At 38.3% G+C, this 20,219-nt stretch overlaps 1 protein-coding gene across 3 annotated transcripts in view; it reads right to left on the bottom strand.

Annotated features, from left to right (window-relative positions):
* Positions 1 to 20,219, bottom strand: part of LOC106538578 (uncharacterized) — a 51,395-nt gene that overhangs the window by 11,935 nt on the left and 19,241 nt on the right. For all 3 annotated transcript variants that reach the window (XM_087712595.1, XM_087712593.1, XM_087712594.1), the window contains 9 exons: positions 17,534 to 17,598; positions 17,145 to 17,201; positions 14,424 to 14,522; positions 11,773 to 11,840; positions 10,057 to 10,144; positions 8,356 to 8,425; positions 7,700 to 7,772; positions 5,095 to 5,178; positions 3,044 to 3,173 (listed from right to left, as the gene is read on the bottom strand). In XM_087712595.1, the coding sequence (XP_087568721.1) occupies positions 3,044 to 3,173; positions 5,095 to 5,178; positions 7,700 to 7,772; positions 8,356 to 8,425; positions 10,057 to 10,144; positions 11,773 to 11,840; positions 14,424 to 14,522; positions 17,145 to 17,201; positions 17,534 to 17,598 (734 nt within the window). The remainder of the gene's footprint in view (positions 1 to 3,043; positions 3,174 to 5,094; positions 5,179 to 7,699; positions 7,773 to 8,355; positions 8,426 to 10,056; positions 10,145 to 11,772; positions 11,841 to 14,423; positions 14,523 to 17,144; positions 17,202 to 17,533; positions 17,599 to 20,219) is intronic.

The following is a 20,219-nucleotide window of genomic DNA, read 5'->3' as shown; positions in this document are numbered from 1 at the left end:
TTCTCTGTGGCAGCTCCGGCCCTTTGGAACGAACTCCCCGCAGAGATTCGGACGCTCACCTCTCTCCAGGCCTTCCGAAAAGCTGTTAAAACTTGGCTGTGTCGGCAGGCCTGGGGTTAATGAGTTCCCTTCCCCTCTCGATCTGTGTGGCTGTTGGCTATTTTTAAATGCTTGTATTTGTATTTTTTGTGTTTCCCTTTCCCCCTTGGGTTTGTTCGCTGCCCTGAGTCCCGCTGGGAATAGGGCGGCATATAAATAAAACGAAACCTGAAACCCAGTAGTAAAAAAATTGGCAACCGATCTCTGCCTCACATTGAGGTTTTCTAGTATGGCAATGAAGTGTGTACTGGGTGGGGGGTAGAAGCTCAAAGAACACTAAGAACTTAACAGCAGGAATTGTTGGAATTCCCCTGAGAGCAGAAGATAAGTATTCTACAAAGAACTATAGTACAACCAGTTCAGAATTGTCTGAATTGACCGAAAGTGGTTTTCCTAGATTTCAGCCTAGAGTCTTTTTCACCCATCTGAAGATGTGGAGTTGAGTCTAATATTTTCTGTATGCCATAAAAATGTGTTTTGCTACTTTTATTTAAACAATAAAATATATAGGTTATAGTAGTGATGGCAAAATTTTTCAGCACTGAGTGCTAAAAAGGGAGCACTTTGCAAGCTCGTCTGGGCTGTGACGAGGAAGAGGAGCTGCCCAGAGGACATGCACGAACCGGAAAATGAATTTCTAGCCATCAAATCATCTGGTTACTGCCGTGCATGCACATGTGCCAATCAGCTGGTTGGCACGTATGCTCATGCCAGAAAATGGAAAACCAGCTTTTCCGGTTTATGGCATTGCCACACGCACAACAGCAAGCTGATCATTGTGCGTGCATGCACACCAGAAACCCAGAAGAGGAATGGGCAACAATGCATGGCACTTCAGGCATATGTGCCATAGGTTCACAGTCCAAAATGCATCTGCCTTGCTAAGTAATTATGGTTTTTATTACCTCTGAGGATCAGGGTCCATCAACACTCTCCCAATAAAGAGTGGAACTTATTTCCTCCATGTATTAAATTTCAATATACTTATTACAATTAAGAAAGCCATAGCTGGACTCTTACCAAATCTTGTCACATTTTAGGGTTTTCATCTACAGACTACAGAACTGAAATCTCACAAAATTCTGAGATCTTCAGGAGGATAACAAGAAACCCAGACACAGTGTGAGTGTGCTGGAATGAGTAAATTGACATTTGAAATTAAAGAACAAGAAGACGAGCAATTTTATAAGATATGGGACTTGTTTTATCAATGGCTGGGGGAAAAAACCTGGAAATGAAAAATGTTTTATTTATGTTTTAACTGAAGGAGTTAAGTGATAATATAATTATGCTGTGAAATAGATTAACAATGATACAATGAGGCTGATACATATATGAATTGAATACTTTAGAACTTTTTGTTTTAAAATGGATAAGGATAACAATGAATTTATGTATACTTGATAGAGGATTGGTGATATAATGTATAATTCTAAGTATATATTATAAAGATATCTTGTTATTGATAAATAATTTTAATAAGGAAGTAATTAAAAATTGGTATATATATGAAGTGACTATTTAGAATACATTGTTGAAAAATGAAGGAATAACATCTTTGTTTGAATGTATGATGTACAAGGACAATAATGAATATAAGCATACTCGATAGTTGATTGGTGGGATTATACATAATTGAAAACAGTGATATACAATTATAAATGATTGGTAAATCTTTTTCATATCGGGATATATGATTATATAAAGGTATATTGTTATTAAACAGACAATCAAGAATGTAAGAAAATTAGGCTTATTGGAAAAAAAATCGTAATTGAATATATGTTGTACAATGAAAGTGAGGTATTTAGTTATATTAGATGAAACATCTGTGATTGTAAATGTAATTGAGAATATGGATGCAAAAACACTTGTAACCAAACAACATGCTGTATGTAATGGATGGGAATTTTTTTTAATGGTTTTTTTTTTATGTTTAAAAATAAAAACAAATTTCAAACAAAGAAAAAAAAAGAAACCCAGACACAGTAATTGTTAGCCGCCCTGTGTCTCTCGGGAATAGGGCGGCATACAAACTGAATAAATCAAATCAAATTAAATCAAATCAGTGGGTTGCTGATTTCTAAGGCTTTTTGGAAATAATATTCCTACTTAATATACCATAAATTTCTGAACTGTAATAAGTTTTCGGCTCCTTATTTCATCTTCCTACGTACCAGTTTTAATCCTGCAATGTGTGGGTCATGGGTATTGTACATTCCAAGAAACAATGGCCTAGAAAAGCTCCCATTGCTGAATCTGGTGCATGACATTACAAAATGAAAGAAATAGCTAGACTTCAGCATTTGAGTCAAAGGTCCTTTCCTGGCTTAATAAACCATAGTTTATGAAATTAGGAATTCATCCAAGCTGAATCACTGCCTAATTTCCATATTTTTATGAGACAAAATATATAGAATAGTTAGCAAGCATTTGATATTGGTGTAATCGTGGTCCATTTCTCTAATCTTCATTGCCTTTTCTGCAGAGTCAATTGTGCACTCAAAGTTGAACTGATATTACTTAAAAGATTCATTCCAGAGATGTGTTTGGGACAAATTTATAATAATAATGAAAGGGACTGGTGCTTCAAATGGTCTCTTTCCCACTTGTCTCTAAAACTTCAGATGATATTCAGAAAGAAAATGTCTTTCTAGGCATGTTTTTAATTTTTGACCAAACTAAAGCAAAAAGACAAAAACAAAAAACCCATCACATTTTTTTTTCTTTTTCAGTCCTAACAGCAACAGTACAAAATTTTACTCTATAAAATAGTCGTTTCCATAAATTTACTGAACACTTTTATTCTTTTGCAAGCACTTCCATTGTAAAACATAATTTAAATTTTCAAACTATTATCTTGCAGGAAAATGTCTTCTTTTCAGAATGAACAGTCATCTCATCAGCTCTTTTAACTAAGAAGACATTACAAAGGATTACTTACAGTTGCTTTTGTCTTGGACTAAATAAAGGGCTTAAAGCCTTAAGCAGTTTGTTCAGATTAAATATTCCAACATTTGCCTGATTTCCTATTTTATACCGTCCTTCATCATCAGATGTGTTTGGAACGAAGTCTGAAACAAAACATTACTTTTTACTACAGTGGAATATTTGAAATAGTAAATCACATTCATTCATCTTGATTCAAAATAAGAAAAATGACATAAGTAGCAAATATCTACAGATACCTCCCAAATTTCTAGATGCAAGCATATTTATTTAGGCTATAGCCCAAAGAAAATAATGCACTATTTGCCTTTAATGTAAAATTACAGTGTTATCTTTTTACCCCAACTGCAAACCAAAACCAGTGTTTTAAACTATCCATTTTTTATATACACAGGTAGTCCTTGACTTATGGCCACAATTCAACTCAACACTTCTGTTGCTAAGCAAGATAGTTGATAATTAAGTTTTGTACCATGTTATGACCTTTTTACTACAATTAAGTTGTTAAACAAATCACTGCAATTGTTAAATGAATTATGCAGTCATTCAGGAAATCTGGCCTCCTCATTGAATCTGCTTATCTGGAGACAGTTAAGAAGGTTACAGATTGTGATTACATAACCTTAGGAGAGTTCAAAAGCCATAAATATGTGACAGTTCCTAAGTGCCCAACTTTTGAGCACATGACCATGATTCTGCAAAGGTCCTAAGTGTAAAAATTGGCCATAAATCATTTTTTTCAGTGCCATTGTAACATTGAATGATAATTATGAATGATCATTCCTGCCTAGGCAGGGGGTTGGACTAGAAGACCCCCAAGGTCCCTTCCAACTCTGCTATTGTATTGTATTGTATTGCATTAAATGAACAATTATAATTTGAGGACTACATATTGACCATGTTTTATTTATACAAAATAAAAGTTCGTTTTGTTTTAAGATACATAGGTATTGTATTTTTCGGAGTATAAGACGCACCTTCCCCCCCCCAAAAAAAGAGGGCAAAAATCTGGGTGCATCTTATACACTAAATACAGCATTTTGGGCCTCCCAAAGCACCGCCCACTTCTCAAAAATGGATGTGCAGAACATTTGGGAGGTCTGCAAATTGCTCCTGGAGGCTGAGGAGGGCACAAACAACTGAAAAACGGGCCATTTTTTGCTCATTTTTGCCCCCCCCCAACCCCCAGGAGCATTTTGCAGGCCTCTTAAACTCTCTGCATGCCCTGTTTTTCACAAAAAATGAGGCATGCAGAGGGTTTGGGAAGCCTGCAGTGTGCAAAAACGTTTTTTAAATTTACCTCTTCAAAATCTTGGTGCATCTTAAACTCCGGTATATCTTAGACTCCGAAAAATATGGTATGTATTAGGGCTTTTTCCCCAGTCTGCGTTGACACAAATTTACTAGCAGCCAACTTATTTTTTATGACTATACTTCACAGAAATTATAATAATGACTAATAATAATGCACCCATATCAGAATGTATGTGGGCTGTAAGTGCGTATGAGATATAATCTGCTTATGAGATATATCTGCTTTCCATCTAGGTTCGCCCTAGATGCACTGTTTATGCTAATGAATATTTAATTTCATGGCATCAAGAGTAATAGCTTTCAACTCTCAAACAGGACCAGGTGTAAAGAAAGAAAATTCAAAGAAACTTGATAATGAATATATTATCTCCCTTGGCCAAAACCTTGCCTTTCTCACACAACAAAGAAAATTACATCTCTTTGATAAAACCTACAACTTTAACCTCCATTTTTCTCTAGCTTACTTTTCTATAGTTCGATTGATGTAATTAAGATTTTTTTCCATACCTAACATATCAATTTAATTTAAAAAATTTAAATACAACTCTCAAGGATCCATCAACTGGTCAATTCCAGTTCTAATCTGTGAGTCTCATACATTTCAATCTTTTAATCTCTTTGATCTCACTTAAATCTAAAGTGAAAAGATAAAAAAATGGAGGCACGGCTTAGAATTTCATGCTTCATTGTCAGGGAAACAATAAATCCTGAATTCCTTTAGACTGTACTCACCTGGGTTGTATGAATCCATGAAGCCAAAAGGACCATAATCTATGGTTATGGATAATAAACTGAAATTATCAGTATTGCATACTCCTAAAACATAAAACAACATAGCTATCAAAACAGAACGGTAAGAAATGCTAATACGGAAACTTATTCAGGCACAATTTGGAAACCAGATCCAGCCTCTCCTTTTATAGCTACCGTATTTTTTAGAGTAAAAGACGCATCAGAGGTTTTGAAGAGGCAAATTTTAAAAATTAAAGATAGGTAGATAGAGGGATAGAGAAAGAGAAATACAGTAGGTAGGTAGGTAGAGTGGTTCGATAGGTAGGTAGGTAGGTAGGTAGATAAAGGGATAGAGAGAGAGAGAGAGAGAAATATATATATAGAGAGAAATACAGTAGGTAGGTATGTAGAGAGAGTATGTAGGTAGTTAGGTAGAGGGATAGAGAGAGAGAAATAGAAAGAGAGAGACAGAAATACAGTAGATAGGTAGGGAGGGAGAGAGAGAGAGTAGGGAGGCAGGTAGATGTTTCCAGGTGTATTTATCTATGTGCTGGAGAAGGAAATCGCTGACAAACCTTAAGCTTTTGTTTCTACTGGCACAGCACTTGATCAATATAATTCTCATTAGTTAAAGAGATTTCCAAAAGAAAAAAAAAGTTTTTGCACTCTGCAAACCTCCCAAAAACGGCCCGTTTTTCACAAGAACGGACCCTTTTTTCCAAATAAAAGGCATGAATAGCCTTGGGGAGGCTTGTAGAGTGCTCGTGGGGGGGGGGGGAAGCAAAAAATGGCCCATTTTTCACAAAAACGGGCCTGTCTTTTGTCAAAAAAATTGCATGCATAGCCTTATGGAGGCTTATAGAGTGCTACTGGGGGCTCCATTTTATGCTCATTTCTGCCCTCCCCAGCTCCCAGGAGCTCTCTGAAAGACTCCCTAAGGGTATGCACAGCCATTTTGGTGAAGGGGAGGGGCTTCAGGAGGCAAAAAATGCTGTATTCGATGTATAAGATGCACCCAGTTTTTCAGCCTCTTTTTTGAGGAAAAAAGGTGCGTCTTGTACTCCATAAAATACGGTAAGTAGTTTGTAAGATTAGTGTCAAAAACTGAGATTCTTTTAATTCTTTCATAATAAATACAGCTCCTCTTTCTTATTTTCCATTATACAGTTTGGAAAGAAAAGGACAAGCTAATTAGCTGCAGAGTCCTGTGGACTTACAATCAGAGGTGGTATTCTGCCGGTTCTCCCCAGATCAGGCGAACTGGTAGTGGCGGCAGCGGTAGGCTCTGCCCAACCATCCAAATGTCGTCACAGACACTCTGCTCATGTGCAGAAGGTTTCGCGCATGCGCAGAAGCACCGCGTGCAAGTGAAGTGAAGCGCATATATGTGCACGCGCTCACTCCGGTTTTGAACCGGTAGCTAAGATTACAGCATTCCATGCCTGCTTACAATCTAGTAAGAAGTCTGTGTTTGAAAAAGCCACAGTAGTGACAGAGGATTAGGAACAGCCCTGGAACCAAATCACAAGGAGTATCACTATTTTTGCAATGCTCCAGCTTCAACAATTTATTAACCTATGCTGTTCAACAGCTTAGAAGAGACCTAATTTTGCTACAGAATAATTTCTAGAAAAGTTATTTTTCTAAACTTTCAAGGCTTAACTTAGGGGATTTTCACAGTAGAAAGTTCTACCCTTCCTAAGTAGATTGAATCTGACCTGGTCTTCACTTCTGCTCATTTTAAAACATAATCACTATGAGCCAATCAGTGCTCAATTTCTTTCTATCCACTGACAATAGGAAAACGCCAAAAATGTCGGAATTCATCTCAGCTATTACCAGTTATGGAGTAACAAACATTGGTTCAGTTATTCCATGCAACAAGGAAGTGAAATAAATTGTTAGACCTCTTCACGTGAACATTAGTCTAATACTTTCTCAAAAATAAAAAAATAAAAAAGCTTGAGGAATTACTGTAATAAGAAGACATGAGGAAAATTAAATTTTAAAGAAATATCAACAAAGGCACTAAAATCTCCCAAAGGCTTCCTGAAATTCTTCTTACAATTTAAAGCCCTATTCATGAAATCATAGCATGGCCATGTTGCTCCAAATCAACCTTTCCTCAATACATCTCACTATGGTTGAATGGTGATACAGCACTTAAATGAAAGAAAAAGGAAGAAAGTTCTGACCAAGCATATAGAACAAAATATATTCTGGTTATAGGGCTCTGAGCCCTTAAGGAAGCAGTAAAGATTTAAAGCAGTCAATCCAGATGAATTGAGTATATCAGGTTAAACTGTGAATGATTTTGTTTTGGTTTTGTACAACGTATGAACCCAGCTATGGTTCACAATTTGTACTATACACTTTGGCTAATATAAACCACACTTTGTTTTGATGAATGAACCTGGCCCTGAATTACTATCAATATTTCAATTCCCCACACTTACCCCCTAACATTCTTTAGTAATGAACTCTATCAGAGTATAGGTTTTGGCACAATGCAACACCTATCTTTGTGTCCATCCATCTTTAATCAAAAGGAAAAAGGTTATGCTGTTCAGATCAAACAATACAACCCTCACCCTTTTAATCTCACCATGAGCGAAGCCGACTGACATCCACAAGCCAATTAAATGTGCCGTCTCAGATACTACTTGAGAGAAAAATGCCTAAAATCAAAGTTTTACATTCAGTATATAAATACAGCAGTAATATTCCAAAATATTTAAAGGTAAAGGTTTCCCTCGCACATATGTGCTAGTTATTCCCAACTCTAGGGGGCGGTGCTCATCTCTGTTTCAAAGTTGAAGAGCCAGCGCTATTCAAAGACATCTCTGTGGTCACGTGACCGGCATGACTAAATGCCGAAGCTGTATGGAACATTGTTACTTTCCCACCAAAGTGGTCCCTATTTTTCTACTTGCATTTTAACATGCTTTCGAACTACTAAGTTGGCAGAAGCAGGGACAAGTAACGGGAGCTCACTCCGTTACGCGGCACTAGGGATTTGAACCGCTGAACAGCTGATCTTTCTGATTGACAAGCTCAGCATCTTAGCCACTGACCCCAACCCCGTCTCAGAATATTTAGCTCATATTTATTATAAATAGGTAAAACAATAGTTGGAAATGCAATTACATTTACAAATTAGATTACAAAAGATTTAAAAATACATAATCACATTTTTTTTACAAATGTTTCCTATTTGGACCGACATAAATATGGAATTTTTTTTTAAAAAAACTTACTTACCAGATATTTATTTGAATCATTTACGTTTATTTTTGGAAAGTGTTCTTTTATGACCATATCTAGCAGCATCCTGTCCCACAAAGTAAAAGTTTCTTTTATCAAAGAAGAATTTGAAACATTCCTTAAGTAAATATTTAAACTAAACTCTATTTGTTGCTAAGAAGGCTAAACTGAATTGAAGAAAAGCTATTGTATTGCATCTTTCAGAAAGGAATTTTAGCTCTGCTTACATGTAAGACAATATTGATTTTAATCATAGCTTACTGGCAAACTAATAACAAATCAAAGTAAGATTTGCAAAAAACAGAAATGACACTATCTACCCAAAGGAGGAAAAGAAAACTCCAAAAATCTTATTATGCAAACATAACTCTAAGTAGCTCATCAGGAAAGCTGGAATCAGATTTTATATATAAATCTGTAATAGTATTTATTTATTTATTTATTTATATCTCATATTTCTTAATTGCCCATTTCCTTCGGATTCTCTATAATTTAAGAAAATTTGGTCAATGTCAAAGGAAAAGGTTATTGCTTTTCCTTTCAAATTAGCAGCTGTTATTTCAGATATATATCCTCCAGTACTTAGAAATTCTATGCACTCGTAAGGAAAATATGCCCAGCTCCAGAGATATAGAATAAAAATGCATTGAAATAATGTTTTGAGAAGTTATCACTGAATAATGCTAAACGCAAAGCAATATAAATTAAAAAAAAACACAAATATACATATTTCTTAAAATGTACCCTAAATTAAACTAAATTAAAATGATATTGTACTTTTTATTGTGAGAAACAAATTCCATATCTGTACAGAAATACCTTAATACAGAATGATGTACCACCGACAAATTCCAACAACAATTAAAAATAAAGAAATATCATTTTCATTGGCAAAAAATCTTGTAAGATTGTCAAAGTTTGTAAGAGATTTTAATAGGGAGATGGCTGCTAGGGTGGCTTGAAAACTAACAGCAATTTTCTTATTTTCCTTTTTTATTATTTATGGCTGTGATGGCAAACCTATGGCATGCGTGCCAGAGGCACCACGCAGAGCCCTCTCTGCGGGCACGCATGCTGTCGCCAGCTGCTCTTCTGGTTTCCGATGCACACATGCATAGCAGCCAGCTGGTCTTTGACTTTATGGTGCTCTGGCGTGACATGCCCTCATGTGTGCCTTTGCATGTTCCAGTTTGGGCACTCGGTGCCGAAAAGGTGATGACTGATTTATGAATTACTTTCGGGGTGGGGGGGCATGTTAAAATGGGCCAGGTAACACATACGGCACTACAATCCAAGCCTCACCCATTTTTATGTCCATCATCAATGTCCCATGTAAGTACAAAGGGACTAATTGCCATACTACATTTTATTGGTTTTGCCACCATTTTCCATATTGGTCATTACTATAATGTACTAATGGGGAACTGCAAATCTGTTCAAATGCATGGTAATTCACTTGGCTTAATATATGGAAAAAGCAAGTAATTTTTTCATTTTTAAAGCTTTTCCAGGATCCAAAGAAGCCATGCAGAAGACTCAGGATCCACATTTTGAAACTTCTTGCATCTTACTGAATGCCAATGTAGAATCTCTCTTGTACTTTCCAGATAATACAGTTTGCATTTGTTTCTATTGAACCAGCTATTCTATTGTCTGGCTACAGAAATGAAAATCTTGAATGAAGGGTTTAAGGCTAACCTTAATAAATCCAGTTCTCCAGAATGAGCTAGTATTTCCAGTGATCCTATTCGAAACCATGATTTTGCAACACGTAACACAATTGCACCTGCAAATAAATATATCTACAAGTTAATGAATTTCAAAATTGTCCTTCACCTACTTCCTTATGCATCCATAACTTCTTAGCATGAAGGTTTGCTCTATGGTGTGAGAAGAACTTTACACAGTAGAATCAGTGGTGAGATTAAAAAAAAAATACTACTTGTTCTGTGGGCGTGGCTGGTATGGCATGGCTTGGTGGGCATACCAGGGGAAGGTTACTGGAAAATCCCCATTTCCTCCCGATCAACTGGGACTCGGGAGGCAGAGAATAGATGGGGGATGGGGCCAGTCAGAGGTGGTATTTACTGGTTCACTGAACTACTCAAAATTTCTGCTACTGGTTCTCCAGAACTGGTCAGAACCTGCTGAATACCATCTCTGAGTAGAATATATAAGAGAAAGGGTTCCTTTAATGCGGGGATGTCAAACTCAAGGCCTGGGGGGCAGATCCAGCCTGCAGGGTGTTTAGATATGGCCTGCGGGGCCGCCCTGGAAACAGCAAAGGACCGGTCCACAATGCCTCTGCCAGCAAAAATGGAACTCAGGGGTGTCTGTGTGCGGACAGCCCTCCTGAACTCCATTTTTGCTGGCAGAGGGTTGCAGGAAGCTGTAGCAGCCGAAAACAGAATTTGGGAGCCCATTTTTGCTGGTGGGGCACTCGGACCACCACAGGCAATCCCAACATGAGTGACGTTCAACTGACCTGGCCACCAAGACCCTTCAAGGTCAAACACAACCCTGATGTGGCCCTTAATGAAATTGAGTTTGACACCCCTGCCTTAATGGATAGAAAGAGACTTCTTGAACTAAGAAATGTTTTTTCAAAACACTAGTTTATCAGACTAATAAAAGCTGAGCATTACAATGGAGAAATCTGATGTCCATTTCTGGAAAAACCAAAGCGGAAATGATCTAATTGAAAGGAATTTAGTCAAATGAGTAGCTTGCTAAGGACTATTAGTCATAATGCTGTGAGGCAATAAACTATTTCTAATTAGTGACTGGAACTATTTGAAAGGTGTTTTAGGTAATACTTAGAAAAGTAGGGTTTTTTTTTTTAAAAAAAGGAAACCTGAAGAAAAATTGTCCAGGTACATGCAGTATTAAATGAATAAATCAAGATGTTTCAAGAGACCATAATTTGTATTTGTATTTTATTGGTCTTGTATGCCACCCACTCCCGAAGGACTCCGGGCGGCTTACAATAAACAAAGGAAGGGGATAAATAGACAAATAGACAAACAACAATTTAAAATACACAACATTCATAGTTCCCGTGGGGCTGGCTATTTCAACAGCCCCCCAGCCTGCCGGAGCAGCCGTAATAAAATGCAAAACATAAAAATGCAAAAACTAAAGATGACCACAGATTATGATGAGTCAAATTATGTTCATTTCAGCATATAAGAGAAAAGAGAGAAAAGTAATGTCCTTAAAGGGAAATGTTCTGCATCTGAAATGAGGCACCGTTCTTCCAGTTGCAAGATAGCTTCTGAGTAGCAGATCATTTATCCACAGCCCATAATCCAGTCAAAAGCAGAACTAATGCATAGGTGCACATCAACAGATTAGAAAACAGGTGATCTGAGAAGATTTAACGATAACCTTGTCAAAGAGGGATGAAAAAAATACCTCTTTCTTTCTTAATATTCCCATTGTAGAACTGATCTCTCCAAACATAGTCATCACTTACAACTAAGCTGTGGAAACAGTGGAAATAAGGAATTAGTACAAGGCAGACAGAGAGACATTCAGAATCCTGTTGGACAAAGTGAATTCATACGATATCTTAAAGTGGGAAAATAAAGATAAATAAAACAAAACACAGATTAATAAACCTGATCTCACAAACAATGGGTCTAAAAGTCTGAGGAGGACCCATACAATTGTCAAACAAGTAGGATGTAATCCATAATGCTCTTCAACTCTTGGCAAAGTTATTTGTCTGAGGTTCAACTAGACTTTATACAGCCTTGCTGCAATACAGATGTAAGAGAGAAGCCTAGCTATGGAAGAACCTCTACATGGCCTCAGCAGAGTAAGACCTAGTTAATTCTTAGATGGCAAAACCACCAGGAAATCACTTGACTCTAAGATAGACTAGAACAGTGTTGGCGAACCTTTTTGGCACCAAGTGCCAAAATGGGAGTGCATGCACACATTCGCACATGCATGTGCCAGAAACTGGTAGGGCAGCCGTCCAGTGCGCATGCGCACACCAGAAGATGATCTTCCGGTTTCTGGTGCATGCATGTACACCGATGACCTGGTCGTCCAGTTTTTGCCACCATATGGCCAGTGAGCATGTCGGAAAGCAGAAGTTTATCTTGCCGGCGGGTGCATGCACACAGGGTGGATGCTCTTCCGGTTTCCAGTGCTCTCGCGTGCATGAAGACAAGCTGGCTGGTGTGCCGGAAACCCAGAAGAGCAACGGGAGATGGCTTGTGTGCCCAGAGAGATGGCTCTGCATGCCATTTCCAGCACTCATGCCATAGGTTCACCATCATGGGACTAGGAAATTAACATACATATTGGGAAAACTTGATTAATTTGTTAGGTTTATGTCATGCAAATATGGGTCAAGAGTTCTCTGCTATTTTACAGTTTTCTGCTGCACTAAGGGGCCCAATGTCATTGCTTGGTTCTTAAAGAACTGAAGCATACAGTTCTCTAAATTTCCCTAAAATTTCTCTAAAAGTTCCAATTGTGGAAATTTTTTACTTCATTTTTATTATTCTTAATTGTATTTTTATTTATTTTTAACCTTAAATAACCTTCTACTGGGTCTGCAAATAGTTGTGGTAGGATTGCATCCTTCTGCTCAATGCAGTTAAAGTATAATAAAGAAAATCAAACAATGAATCAGCGAACACCTAGAAGTAAACCAAGTAATAGCCAAAAGCCAACATGGGTTTGTCAAAAACAGATCAGGCCAGACTAATCTTATTGCATTCTTTGACAAAGGGACAAAATTAGTGGACCAGAGGAATGTCGTCGATATAATTTACTTGGACTTCAGTAAGGCATTTGCTAAAGTAGACCTACTTTATAACCTACTACTAGATACAATAGAAAAATGTGGGTTAGACAGCATTACCACCAGATGGGTTTGTAACTAGCTGACCAACCAAACTCAATGTGTAGTCCTCAATGGAACTGCATCTACACAGAAGTATGCAGTGGAGTACCCCAAGGCTCTGTTTTAGGCTTAGTACTCTTCAACATCTTCATCAATGATTTGGATGAGGGGATAAATGGGGAGCTCATCAAATTTGCAGATGATACCAAGCTGGCAGGAATAGCCAACACTCAGAAGACAGGCTTAAGATACAGAAGGATCATGACAAACTTGAACATTGGGCACTATCTAACAAAATAAAATTCAATGGTGAAAAAGTAAGGTTTTGCATTTAGGCAAGGAAAACGAAATGCATAGGTACAGTATAGGTGGTACCTTCCTCAATAGTAGTAACTGTGAAAGGGATTTTGGAGTCCTAGTGGACAACCATTTAAATATGAGCTAGCAGTGTGCAGCAGCTGCCAAAAAAGCCAACACAGTTCTAGACTGCATAAACAGAAGGATAGAATCAAGACCACATGAAGTGTTAATACCACTTTATAATGCCTTGGTAAGACCACATTTGGAATACTGCATCCAGTTTTGGTCACCATGATGTACAAAAGGTGTGGAGACTCTAGAAAGAGTGCAGAGAAGAGCAACAAAGATGATTAGGGGACTGGAGGCTAAAACATATGAAGAATGGTTGCAAGAACTGGGTATGTCTAGTAGTTTAACGAAAAGAAGGACTAGGGGAGACATGATAGCAGTGTTCCAATATCTCAGGGGTTGCCACAAAGAAGAGGGAGTCAAACTATTCTCCAAGGCACCTGAGAACAAGAAGCAATGAGTGGAAACTAATTAAGGAGAGAAGCAACTTATAACTGAGGAGAAATTTCCTGACAGTTAGAACAATTAATCAGTGGAACAGCTTGCCTCCAGAAGTTGTGAATGCTCCAACACAGGAAGTTTTTAAGAAGATGTTGGGTATCCATTTGTCTGAAGTGATGTAGGGTTTCCTGTTTAGGCAGGGGGTTGAATTAGAAGACTTCCAAGGTCCCTTCAAACTCTGTTATTCTCTTCTATTCTATTTTTATATAAAGTTTTTTATTTTTTGTTACAAATTTTAAAACCTCTTTACAAAGTGTCCGGGTTTTCTCCCCTTTTTACATTCTCTCTTATACATGTAATTATTTTATTCTATCCTATAAACCTGATAAATTACCTAGCTGCCCTGCTTGTAGGTATTCCAAGGTAATGCATGGCTTCACTTCCCAAAAATTCTCGTACAGAAGACCGAAGCACAGCTCTGCCATCTCCTCTCCTGTAGAAAAATGCCCCCCGAGAAACATAGATATTATTATTATTATTATTTTGACACTGGAAAGAAAAAATACTTAGCAAATCCTTGCACTAGTTAATCTGATTGGCCTAGTTCACTATCTGCGGCTATTGCACTTGTCCAAATATTATTGACAGCTGAAATAAATTAAATATGTACTAACATATTTAAATATGGATTTATTGCAGAGAAGCAAAGATTGTTTTGTTGAGAGGGACATACAATTCTTCTTAAAAATATGGATCAACCAAGAAACAGAATGGAAATAAAGGTAACATTGGAATTTATATTGGGCTGAATCTAACACTGAGTCATATTCTTTCAGATGGGAATTTTCTAACATTTCTGGAGATGCCAAGGATTGGACCTGTGGCTTTTGACATGCAAAGTATGTGCTCAATCAATGAATGACAATCAAACATAATATGCCAAACCGAGAAACCTGTTTTTTTCTGATACAATGCTAGAAAGGGCAATGTATAGGTGGCTATGCTTCACTAGAAAGCAGAACTAAGAAATCACACTGCTAAAAATCCTCAAGTGAGCATTGCACATAATTTAGTTCACATCACAAACTGTAAATAGAAACAATATAGTATATATATAGTATAATATATAACAATATAGTTGTGTAGATACAACATTGGGGCTGTCAAACTTGCGGCCCACAGGCCAGATGCGTCGCACACTGACCACACCCATGCCCAGTTTAGTAAAGGGGGGAAAGTTGTGATACATCACTTGACGATGCCATGAAGATGCGAGTTTGACACCCCTGTACTAAATATTCATTGTGACACTCTATGGAGTCAAAAAGTGGACTCTGAAGAAAGTAAAATACAAAGAGTATTAATACTTTTGGACTCTGGGATTGGAGAAGACTCCTAAGAATGCTGTGTACAGTCAAGAAAACGAACAAATGGATCATCAAACAAATCAACCCAGATTTCTTGTTCAAGGCACAAATAATAAATTATCCCACTTCAGACATATTACATGTGAAGACGTAACTCTGTGGAAATATTACAGATAATCCTCAACGTACAATCACAATTGAGCCCAAATTTGCTAAGTGAGAAATTTGTTAATTGAGTTTTGCCCCATTTTACAACTTTTCTTTCCATATTTGTTAAGTGTATCACTACAGTTGTTAAGTTAGTAACATAGTTGTTAAATGAATCTGGCTTCCCCATTGACTTTGCTTGTCAGAAGGTTGCAAAAGAGGATCATGTGATTATCCAACATGAACCCCCTGAATGTAAATCACATGACCATAGGGAAGCTAAGATGGTCATAAATATGAAAAATGGTCATAAGCCACATTTTTCAGTACCATTGTAACTTCAGTACCATTGTCACTAAATGAATTGTTGTAAGTGGAGGACTACCTGTATAATGCTGGGAAAGGTTGTAGGAAAGAGAAGAAGGCAGCCAAGAGCAAAGTGGTTGGACTCACTTATAATGGGGCATTATTGGAGGAGCTGGGGGAACAGATTAGAGACAGATCATTATGGACAACATCTATGTTGTGGCTAAGAGTCATCAATGACTTGATACCACTTAATCAATCAATCAATCAATCAAATACTACATAATTTATATTTCTGGGGGTTTTGGAATAGAGGTTTATCCCATTCAGTCAGTGATCCACCTTGGCATTTCTATATTAAAATATGTCATGGTTATTTTAATCTTGATCTTTTTATATGTATACTTTTAAATAGTATACAATTCTATAGTATTTTATAATCCCAAACTCTGAAAAAAGGAAAGATTCATCTACAAACAGATTAGTTTTCTGGGTGATCCTTAATGGTAAGTTATTGAAGTAAAAAGTTTCTTAATGTAAAGAATAGATCTAAAAACTGGGTGTGTTTAGTCTAAAGGAAAAAGGCATAGGATAGACATGATAAAGGTAAAAGTTCTGCACATATGTGCTAGTCATTACTGACTCTAGGGGGCAGTGCTCATCTCCGTTTCAAAGCCAAAGAGCCACTGCTGTCTGAAGACATCTCCGTGATCATGTGGCCGGCATGACTCAACGCCAACGGTACATGGAACGCTTTTACCTTCCCACCAAAGGTGGTTCCTATTTTTTTCTACTTGCATTTTTACGTGCTTTCGAACAACTAGGTTGGCAGAAGCTGGGACAAGTAACAGGAGCTCACTCCGTTACGTGGCGCTAGGGATTCGAACCATCGAACCGTCGATCTTTCTGATCGACAAGCTCAGCATCTTAGCCACTGAGCCACGCGACCCTTAAAAAAGACGTGATAAAAGATTTCAAAATCTCAAAAAGAAAAAGATGCACCTTTATGCTCTTTTGAGGGTAGAACATGAACTAAAAGGTGGAAGCTTTGCCAGGGAAGATTCAACCTTGAGATAAGGAGGCATTTCTGGACCCTGAAAAATATAAACTGAATGGCTTGCCTCCTTGAGTAATAAGAGCTCCCTGGCCAAGGTTGGATAGCCATTCTGTAAGATGGTCTGGGCAGGGGTTGGAACTACAGATTCTTCCAATCCTTGGATTCTATGATGCATTGTTGAAATTAATACAAAACATATCAGGAACTGAAAGCATATTACACCAAAAATATAACACACCTGGAATATGGTGTCCTTCCTGAACCTTTGAGCTGCAGTTCCCAACTGGATCCAAATCTACAGAAAGAAGATTAGCATTAGCAATGTGAACAACTGATGCAGCACAGAATGGAACACCTTCTGTCAAAGTATCATTCATACAAATCTTGTCTGTACAATGAAGCCTCAACCCAACCTGTAACATAAGGGAAATAACCTGTATGTATACAATAACTTGTATGTATTTTGTACTACAAGGATTAACAAAATAATACATGTGAAATACTAAGGAGTTTACATACTAAGTCTGGTTAATATTGTTGTTGGTTATTGTCATTTTAGTTTCTGACATATCAATAGCAACCAAATACTGAATAGAGACAGACCTTTTAAGATGAGATATGCAGTACCTGTTTGTATAAATGCCGATCAAGTGGGCTCTTCCATCACCCAGCTGTCCTGCCCAGCTACCAAACTAACATGAAGAAGTTAAGATAAAAATATGAAACAATTATTCGTTATTCAGAAATGGAGTCGTAACAGGGATTCAACATGTTTGAATAAACAATATTCTCTGTATATTTTACTAGTAATTGCAATAGGCACAGGAACAGTTTGGTACAATGCTCCTGTCAGCCCTGAAGCCATTTTTGAAGCATCTTCCAGGCTGCCACAGCAAGGCTGTGTAGAGCTGTGGAACATGGGGGGGCGGGGGGGGGGAGGAGATAGAGATAGTTGAGAGATACGTAGCCAAAATAGCATTCTTTTCCATGGGGAAAGGGAGCCAAAGACGTTCTACTACTGTTTTCCCGAAAATAAGACAGGGTCTTATTTTCTTTTGCCCCACAAAATATGGACTTGGGTGAATTATAGGGGAGGGCTTATTATTTTCTGGGGCAGGTGAGAAGCGAGGCGCACCTTTTACCTTTCCAGCTCCATTGCGTTCCTAGCCATTGTGTTCAGGGAAGCTGCTGGTAAAAAAAACCCCTTCTCGCGAGTTCAATCAAATTTCTTGAAGTTGCGAGGGGTGTTTTTTTTTACCAGGGACTTCCCTAAACACAATGGTGAGGAACGTGATGGACCTGGAAAGGTAAGAGGCGAGCCTCGCGGCCCAACATTGCCCACCTCACCCCAATGGTAACTTTGGCCTGCCACTGTTTTTGCGGTGGGCTCTTTTTGCGTGGGAGGGAAGGGCGGGGGGGTGGAAGCACTTTGCTTCGCCTGCCGCTGTTTTTGCGGAGAGCCCTCTTTTTGCCCCACAAACTGTACTGCTAGGTGGTACAGTGGTAATGGCAGGGACTAGTTGTGCATGCACTTAAATAGTTGGGGGCAGGCTTATTTTCAGGGGAGGGCTTATTATGGCGCGTGCTCTGAAAAGCCCGATTGAGCTTATTAGCAGGGCATGTCTTATTTTCGGGAAAACACAGTAGGTGTTGGAGGACACAAAAGCCAGCCAGAGTTGGGACTGTGACCTGATTGGACCATGTGATGGACGTGTGACTTGGGAGCAAGAGCTTTGGATTTTTATTTGGTTGGGGAAAACCCTTGGTCCTTCAGGGTCGGTTTTTCACCAGCTGTGCCAATATGACATCCAAATAAAATTATGCTTTGAGGAAACTCTAGGTCTCAGAGTTTTGATTGCTTTGGACAGCTACTAGCACAGTTCTATGCTATTGGCTGTGAAGGTGGAAATGGGTCTTTATGTTATATTTGCATCAGAGGAACTGGAACTCAGCAAAATAAGTTCTCCTTAACTGGTTTTAGCATTTGTGTGGAAAACAGATCGCATTTCAGGTTCCTATTTATACAGAACAATTGAACATTCAAGGGTTCACAAATTTGTAAGCACCATTGTAGGTTGATTAGCATTTTAATAGACTTATTGAAAACAATTGTATCCGTAAGATATGGAAACTGCTGTTCATTAAAAATGTTGGGTGTTTTTCTTTGGAATTGACTGGAAATTAAAATTCTTGGCACAAGACTGTAACACACTCGTGTTCTAAATCAATTAACCTCATAATATGAAGCTAAACATGTTCTGTATCTACAATCTGAATTGACTAAGTTATCTGGGAGGAGATAGTATCAGTAAATAAAATAAAGTTATTGTACTCCTCTGCTTTAGCAACCAACCTTTGAAGGAAGTGTTTTGGACTAGGCCAAACATACCCATTTTGCCACCAACTAAAAATATAAAGGCAGCCTTTGGGACTATGAGAAGCTATTCTGCTTTTCAACTAGTGTACAGATGTTAGCTGCCTGGTAGGAATCACTAGGGAGGAACAAGAGCATTATGGCTCAAAATAAAAGGGAGCTATGATTTGCATTCCATTCAGCAGCACTGGAAAGAAGGGAAATGATGAAAGGATATACCGTATTTTTTGGAGTATAAGATGCTCCAAAATATAAGATGCACCTAGCTTTTGGGGAGGAAAACAAGAAAAAAAATCTGCCTCTGCCTCCCAGCAATTTGCCTCCTTGCAGCAAACAGCAAACAGTCCGTTTTAGTTACAGCTTCAGCACAGCCTGATTAGCACAAGCAGCTGATTGTAGGTTGGATCGGCAGCCCGACAATGAGCTGTTTTAGGCTGCAGGGATTGCTATAGCCTATTGCCACCTCCACACATCCCATTTTCAGCCTCCATATCCTGTTTCCAGCCTCCGCACAACCCAGTTTTACCCTCCGCGTGCCCCATTTTCCACACATTCCAGGTGGCGGGGATCAGAATGGGTGGAAAATGGAAAGCACAGAGTCCGAAAATGGGGCGCATGGAGGCAGCAATAGGCTATGGCAATCCCTGTAGCCTAAAACAACTGATTGTTGGGAGGCCGATCCAACCAACAATCAGCTTCTTGTGCTAATCAGGCTGTGCTGAAGCTGAAACTGAAACAGGCTGTTTGCTGTTTGCTGCAAGGAGCCAATTGCTGGGAAGCAGAGGTCAAAGAGTGTGGGCCAGCTGGTGGGCAAAGCCACATTTGGTGTATAAGACCCACCCAAATTTTCACCTTCTTTTGGGGGGGGGAGTGCATCTTATACTCCAATAAATATGGTAAGTGTGAGAAAGTATTTATGCCTATTGCAATGCCTGAAGT

This window comes from Thamnophis sirtalis, unplaced genomic scaffold (genome assembly GCF_051295495.1).
Source record: "Thamnophis sirtalis isolate CommonGarterSnake01/CBP01778 unplaced genomic scaffold, rThaSir2_p1.2 scaffold_4, whole genome shotgun sequence".
Classification (NCBI taxonomy): Eukaryota; Metazoa; Chordata; class Lepidosauria; order Squamata; family Natricidae; genus Thamnophis; species Thamnophis sirtalis.
The sequence above is the reverse complement of the archived record's forward strand: the minus strand, read 5'-3'. Positions and strand labels throughout refer to the sequence as shown.